This window comes from Mastomys coucha, unplaced genomic scaffold (genome assembly GCF_008632895.1).
Source record: "Mastomys coucha isolate ucsf_1 unplaced genomic scaffold, UCSF_Mcou_1 pScaffold3, whole genome shotgun sequence".
Classification (NCBI taxonomy): domain Eukaryota; kingdom Metazoa; phylum Chordata; class Mammalia; order Rodentia; family Muridae; genus Mastomys; species Mastomys coucha.
The window spans coordinates 60,085,432-60,092,739 of record NW_022196909.1 but is presented as its reverse complement, the minus strand read 5'-3'; the positions used below and the strand labels follow the sequence as shown (position 1 = coordinate 60,092,739).

The window sequence follows — 7,308 nt, the reverse complement described above, 5'->3', positions numbered from 1 at the left end:
CTGGGAGCTGGGGGTGGGGCTAGGAGCTGCGGGTGGGAGATGATTGGCTTCCCTAGAGCATGGCCAACACTAGGATCAGAAGGCATTCTGATTAATTCTTCCCTTGCCTGGGCCGTGGGAGGCATCTTGAGGCCATGTTTAATGTCTCCAGCCATATTTAAGACAGGGATACTCCTAGGGAAATCCTGTGCTCAGCTTGAGATGGACACTGTGACATTTAGCTAAGAGATGGCTCTGATCATCCTTGCATCTGACAAGCTTTCCCATCCCAGAAGCCCTAGGTCACTATTTTATTAGAGTGTTGCTACTGTAAAACTTACTAAGAAAGCTAGGAAATATGCTAAAATCTTAGATGTAACTCAGTGTTCACTGGTCAGAGTGGTGTAGTACTTTTAAAATCTCCCAGAATCCCAACACAGACAAAATAATTATGAAGGGGCAAGACCCACTGATACTATCCATAGGGGTCAACTACTTTGTGTGTGTGTGTGTGTGTGTGTGTGTGTGTGTGTGTGTGTGTGTGAAGACCACTGCACACACATGGAGGTTAGACAACTTCCGGAAGTTGATCCTTCTTCTGTGGTCTCTCCTGTTTCTTTGTACTCCAGACTAACCTGGCCTGTGAACTCATGGACAATTCTCCTGCCTCTATCTTCCATCTTACAGAACAAGTTCTAGAATTACAAATGTACATGCCACTACATCTGGATTTGAAATATATAACTGTAGAATTATTGTGTGTGGATCTGTGTGTGCAGGTATGTGTTTCCCCATGCATATGTGGAGGTCAGATGACAAGTGTGTGGTCTCAGTTCTTTCCTTCCAAGCTTCCATGAGCTCTGGAGATAGAGCTCAGGTCACTAGGCTTAAGGGACAAGTGCTTGTCCGCTACTGAACCCCCTTGCAGTTGCCTTTCTGAAGTTAGAGCTGGTGTCACCAGCTCTTCAGGTATGGAGAGGAGTGCCATCGTCATGTCTTTCCTGTGTGAGCACTGAACAAGTTCTAGAATTACAAATGACAAATGCCTCTGTGGCCTGGAGGAACATTCTGGAGAAAGAGGAGAAGGTATGTGTTTTCAGTGCACTGAGGTAGGTCTCTATTGTGGAAGTCAGTGACTGAGCTGGAAAATGACCTAGTAGCCAGATTTTTGAACATAAATAAGGTGTAAGAATTCCTTGACCAACTCTCTCTCTCTCTCTTTCTCTCTCTTCCTCTCTCTCTCTCTCTCTCTCTCTCTCTCTCTCTTTCTCTCTCTCTCCCCTTCCCCCCCTCCCTCTTCTGTAGCCCTTGCTGTCCTGGAACTTGCTCTGCAGAGCAGGCTGGCTCAAACTTAAATATCCACCTGCCTCTGCCCCCAAGTGATGGGATTAAAGGTGTGTGTCACCACCAGACTATTATTGTTGTTGTTGTTGTTATTATTATTATTATTATTATTATTATTATTATTATTATTATTATTATCGAGATAGAGTTTCTCTGTGTAGCCCTGGACATCCTGGAATTCACTCTGGAGACCAGGCTGGCCTCAAACCCATAGAGATCCACTTGCCTCTGTTTCTGGAATGCTAGGATTAAAAGCATGTGCCACCACCACACAGCCCTGATTACTCTCAGTATGTGCATGTGTCAGTATGATTAACACCTATACCCAGGTCTAAAAGAATGCCTCAATAGGAATAAAGTAAAAATTCCAGGTCATTTGGATTGGAGAGGTAGCTTAGTGGTCAAGAGCATTTGCTGCTCTTGAAGAGGACCTGAATTAGATTCCCACACTGGGTGACTCACAACCATCTGTAAATCCAGTTCCGGGGGATCTGATGCTCTCTTCTGGCCTTCTCAGGAACTGCACTCACATGGTGCATACACATGCACTCCAACACACACACACACACACACACACACACACACACGAAATAAAACAAAATAAAAAAGAATTCCAGGTCATGAAGCATCATGTCATCACTGACAACCTTTGTTCTTCGTGGTGCATAAAACAATGTTGCCAAAATTGATAGCGTCTTCTATTTGGTGAAATGTAGTATTTGCACTTAAGAATGCAAGTTTCTAATTACTGTTTGGTTGTATCCCATAGGTTTGAGTGTTAATGTGATTTCCATCATGATGTGTTTTTGAATTATTCAGCAGTGTGGTTTGAGCTCCCAAGCTTGTGCTGAGGTTCTGGCTTGGGGCTATCTTTTTTATTGATTTCTAATTGCACTGTGTTGAGTGGAGCCTATGTGCTACTCTTTGGCTCTTTTGCGGCTGAGAAAAGATGGTTTATTCTCTGTTGCTGGAGACTGCCCTACCCTCTTCATGTCTCTATCCTTTTCCCATCCCTTTTCACTAGCTTTATCTCTGGTGACCACTTGGTCTCACTGGACCTAAGACTGCCTTGGGTTCTGGCTCCCAAGGCTTTGGGAATCTGCCATGGTCACAGATCTTGTGCCATACTCCAGAAAACCTGAAAGTGGAATGGGGGATTTTGAAGACAGGACATTGCTCATCTGATCTTTGAAGTTTGTAACCACAAGCATAATCCTGTGAAGGGCTCTTCTTTCACTTTTCTCCTCTCCCCTACCCTCCTTCTGCACCTCTCCATTTTCCTTTTCTCCTCCTCGCCTCTCTCATCTCTTTTCCTTCTCCTCCTGTTTTTCCCACCTTCCTCCTCTTTTCCTCCCCCATTATTACTCCCCTCCCCGCTTCCTTGGTATCACTATGCTGCCCAGGCTAATCTTGAACTCAGGGCTCTTTCTGCCTCAGCTTCTATCCAAGTAGAACTGTGGGCACATGCTACCACATCTGGCAGACATGAAGAGTTAGGTGATGGGTGAACACTCGACCAGAATGGAAACAGGATTCACTGGGTATATGAATTTAAGAGGCGAGGGAGGCATTGTCTGCTCTGTAGTCCTGTTGACAGAATAGTGGGGATTCATGGAGGACCAGTGTGCAGTGTGGTCCTGTTCAGGAGAACCAGGGCAGAGCCTAAGAACAGACTCTGTACTCTGCAGGACTCTTGATTTGTGTGATTTTCTTACCACAAGCAATTACATTGTGTCTAGTTAGCTTTTGTGCTCTGTAAAGTTATTCACAGAGAAATACAGTGTCTATTCATCTGGACTTAAAAACAAAAAGTAATTGGAGGGTGTAGAGGAAGCTCAGCAGTTAGAGCACTCACTTACTGCTCTTGCAGAGCCTGGAGTTTGGTTCCCAGCATCCACATCAGGTGGCCCAACCATCTGTAACTCTAGGTCCAGCAGATCTAGTGCCCTCTTCTGGCCTCTATGAGTACTGCACACATGTAGTGCACATACAGGCATGCAGGCATGCACACATAATAATAATAATAATAATAATAATAATAATAATAATAATAATAATATAAAACCTCTTAAAAAAGTAATTGAACAGGCTGGAGAGATGGGTCTGTGTGTAAGAGCACTGACTGCCCTTCCAAAGGTCCTGAGTTCAATTCCCAGCAACTGCATGGTGGCTCACAACCATCTATAATGGGTTCTGATGCCCTCTTTTGGTGTGTTTGAAGACAGCTACAGTGTACTCATATACATAAAATAAATACATCTTTTTTTTTAAAAAAAGTGAGTAAACAGGGCACATACTGTTGTAAAATGATAAAGAACAGATTGACTTTTACAAAAATATAAATCGTACAGCAACCCCCCCAAAGAAAAACCCCCAAACCAAAAAACAGTTCATCTCTCCATGTGACAATTTCAGACTTAAACTTAAAGGACTCCTTAGTCATTAAGGTTGGCTGGGGCGGGGGGCGGGGAGGGAGATTCCCATTTTTTTTCTTTTTCTTTTTCTTCCTCCTTCTTTTGATACAATGGCTGACCTTGAACACTTTGTAGTTGAGGGTGACCTTGAACTTCTGATTTTCCTGTCCCTACCTCCCAAGTGCTGGGATCACTTGCAAGGGCCACCATGCCTACTTTATGCAGTGCTGGGAATAGAACCCAGGGCTTCCTGTACACCAGGTTAGCAAGTTACCAACCGACCTCCGTCCCTAGCCCATAGAATCCTTTACATTTATTCACTCAAATACTGCTTGAGATCTGAGTCATGCCAGGCACCACTCTAGGTGCCACTGGCGGCAAAGTTATGTTTGTGAACAAGTGGCTCGGTTATGTTTGTGAATGAGTGGCTTGATAGTGGGAGGTGACCTGTGGATACTTCTGAAGGCACTTCTTCGGGTCATGGCCACTGGCTGTGTTCACTTCATTCATTCTGACATGAGCAAACACTCTGGAGCGTTGTACCAAGTTATCCACACACTGTACGTGACACCTAGATGTTCTCCTCCACTCAGGACAGAGCAGGTGAGCAGTGTGGAGACTGTCACAAGCAGACTGGCCTAGTGGCTGGCATTTCAGACTCTGGCATCACAAGTCTTGTTGCTAAACTTGGAGCTAGATGTTTATTTTCTCTCTGAACTCAGGCAAGTGTATAACCTCCTGAATCTGTTTCCTCATTGCTCTCTCTCTCTCTCTCTCCTCTCTCTCCCTCCCCCTCTCTCTCTCTCTCACACACACACACACACCAGCTTATGAGAGCTACTGTCTCTCTCTCTCTCCTTCTCTCCTTCTCTCTTTCTCTCTCTCTCTCTCTCTCTCTCTCTCTCTCTCTTTCTCTCTGTCACACACACACACACAAACACACACACACACACACACACACACATACACACACACACACCCCAACTTATGAGAGCTAGGTGGGATATTGGATATTGTGTGTGAGGGGTTAACATGACCCCCAGGACAGAGTAAGTACTAAATGTCAGCTGTCTTATAATTTATTCATTGGGTGTGTGTGTACAGGCATGCTTGCGCCATGGTGCCTTGTGGAAATTAGAGGACAAACTCAGGAGTCAGTTCTCTCTTGCTACCTTGTGAGATCTGGGGATCGAACTCAGATTGTCAGGCTTGGCAGCAAGCCCCTTTACCCACTGAGTCATCTCACCAGATCCCTGCCTTCCCCAATTTTCAATTATGACATAGGAAATAAAACAGACTGTTATATATTCCAGCAATATACTTAAATGGTGATATCTATGTTGCAGATGCCCAGCACAGTGATGTTCTAGAATCTAAAGGTTGCTTGGCTAACAGGACATCTTTTCATCAGAACAAAAGGACCAGCCCCTCTGCTTCTGATGGAACAGGTCTGAGAGTCACGGAGTCCCCAGGCCTTCCCAGGGTGTTGACTCCCCCTGAGTAAGTGTGTATGTCAGGTTGTTGGGGGGAGGAGTCGACACTATTGGGTTGAACTGTGAGCCAGAAGCTGGTAGTCTGAGATCAATGTTACCTGTGAGGCAAGAATATTAGAGCTAGACTACACAGGTTCAAATCCCAAGTCTTCCACTGATGAACTGTGTGAATTCAAGCAAATTGCATCATTTCTCTGAGACCCTGGTGTTTTGCTTTCAAACATTTCTTTATTTCTCCCCACCCCATGTGTGTTCATGCATATTGTCATGAACATGTTGGAGGTCAAAGGAGAATGTGAGAGAAACACCCACACACACGCAAAAGAAAGAAAGAAAGGTAAAGAGAGACTACCCTAAGCGATACAGTCAAGAGTATGATTACCCTTCTGCCTTTCTGGGTAAGGGGCCTACAGATGGTGCCTAGGCATCGAGTGAGAGGAGGGGAAGGAAGACCTCGCATTGTTTTGTCTGTTGATCTGGAAAATTTACTTAATTAAAAAAAAAACATGAGTTTGTGACATTGGTTTATTTATTTACTTCTTTTGTGAGTGTGCATGGCAGAACAGCACGTGGAGGTCAGAGGACAACTTTTGGGAGTCATTTTTCTCCTTCCTCAATCCCAGGAACTGGACTCAGGTCCCCAGCCTTGGCAGCAAGCGCCTTCACCCAATAAGCCATCTTGCCATCCTGGCAATGAATTTATAAGTATTTATAAAACTGTTTTTGTGTTTTCTCCATTTGTATTTCTGTTAGCAGTAAAAACTTTTTCTAATTTTTTGATATACTGAAAGTTTATTATAGAAAAATTACAAAATACAAAACCACTTTTACTATAAACAAAAGTCACTTTTTTTTTTCTTTTGCTGTGAGGGGGGATCAAGCCCGGAACATCATACACAGGAACCTAGTCCTGATAAAAGTTATTTCTTCCACTACATACATTTTTATTTTATGTATCTTATTCTCTGAAAGGCCTAATTTTAAAAATTTCTTAAGGCTGAGGATGTAACTCAGGGTAGAACACTTACTTGCCGGAATGCCAAGGCCCTGGGCCTCATCCGGTCCTTCATAATTATAAAACGGCATGCACAACCTCTTATGAAGACCACGGGCCTTCCAGTTTCACCTCCTCCCCTTCTTCAGGCTCAGGCAAAACAGGAAGATGGGAGAAAATAATAGGAGTAAGCCAGCATGGGAGGGAAACAGGTCCCTCACCTGCATGGACACTGGTTCAAGTCTCTCACCAGCTGAGAGTCAAGAATTCCAGTGCAATAAAGCTGGAGAGATGGCTCAGTGGTTAAAAAGTAAAGTGCTGGCTGCCCTTCTAGAGGACCTGGGTTTTGTTCCCTGCACCCACGTGGCGGCCCACAGCCACATGTAACTCCAGTTCCAGGGGATTTTTTTTTCCAGGCCCTCTTCTGGCCTCCATGGGCACTTCATGGACATGGTACCCTTATAATGCAGGCAAACACACACACACACTCACACACACACACTCACACACACACACACACACACACACACACACGCACACGCACACGCACACGCACTCACAACACACTCACACACACACAAAATAAATCTTTAAAACACATACAGGACAACAAAGGCATGTCATCCCTTTGTAAGTGCACAATGAAATGGCATTCCCGGTGGCCTTATGACAACCGCGGCTGGCTGTTTTCAAACCAATTCATCATCCCAAAGGCAAACTCTGTACCCGTCGAGCGGAGCAGTATTCCTCCCTCCCCCTCTCCAGCTCTGGGAAGCCTCTCACCTACTCTCTGCTCTTGTATTAATGGAGTCAATGTTGATTTGTCCTCTCATGGTTGGCTAATTTTTATTTCAAATAATTCAAGGCTCACCCGTATCGTAGCATGTTGCATACTGAGTCCCTTTGTAGGCTGAGCTATGCTCCTCTGTGTAAGTATTTGCTGAACTTGACCTGTTGGTGGATACTCAGAGCTACTACTTTTTTGTAATGCACATCCATATACAAGTGTCTGCCCGAGCCTCTGTTCTCTATCTTTTGGGTGTACACCTAGGGGTAGAACTGCTGGATTATGTAGCCTTTGTTC

General features: G+C 44.6%; 1 protein-coding gene across 4 annotated transcripts in view; it reads left to right on the top strand.

Moving 5' to 3' along the window:
- The window catches only part of Spats1 (spermatogenesis associated serine rich 1), a 29,090-nt gene that overhangs the window by 2,998 nt on the left and 18,784 nt on the right, over positions 1–7,308 (top strand). For all 4 annotated transcript variants that reach the window (XM_031348585.1, XM_031348584.1, XM_031348589.1 and 1 more), the window contains exon 2: positions 5,084–5,237. In XM_031348585.1, coding sequence (XP_031204445.1) covers positions 5,084–5,237 — 154 coding nt within the window. The remainder of the gene's footprint in view (positions 1–5,083; positions 5,238–7,308) is intronic.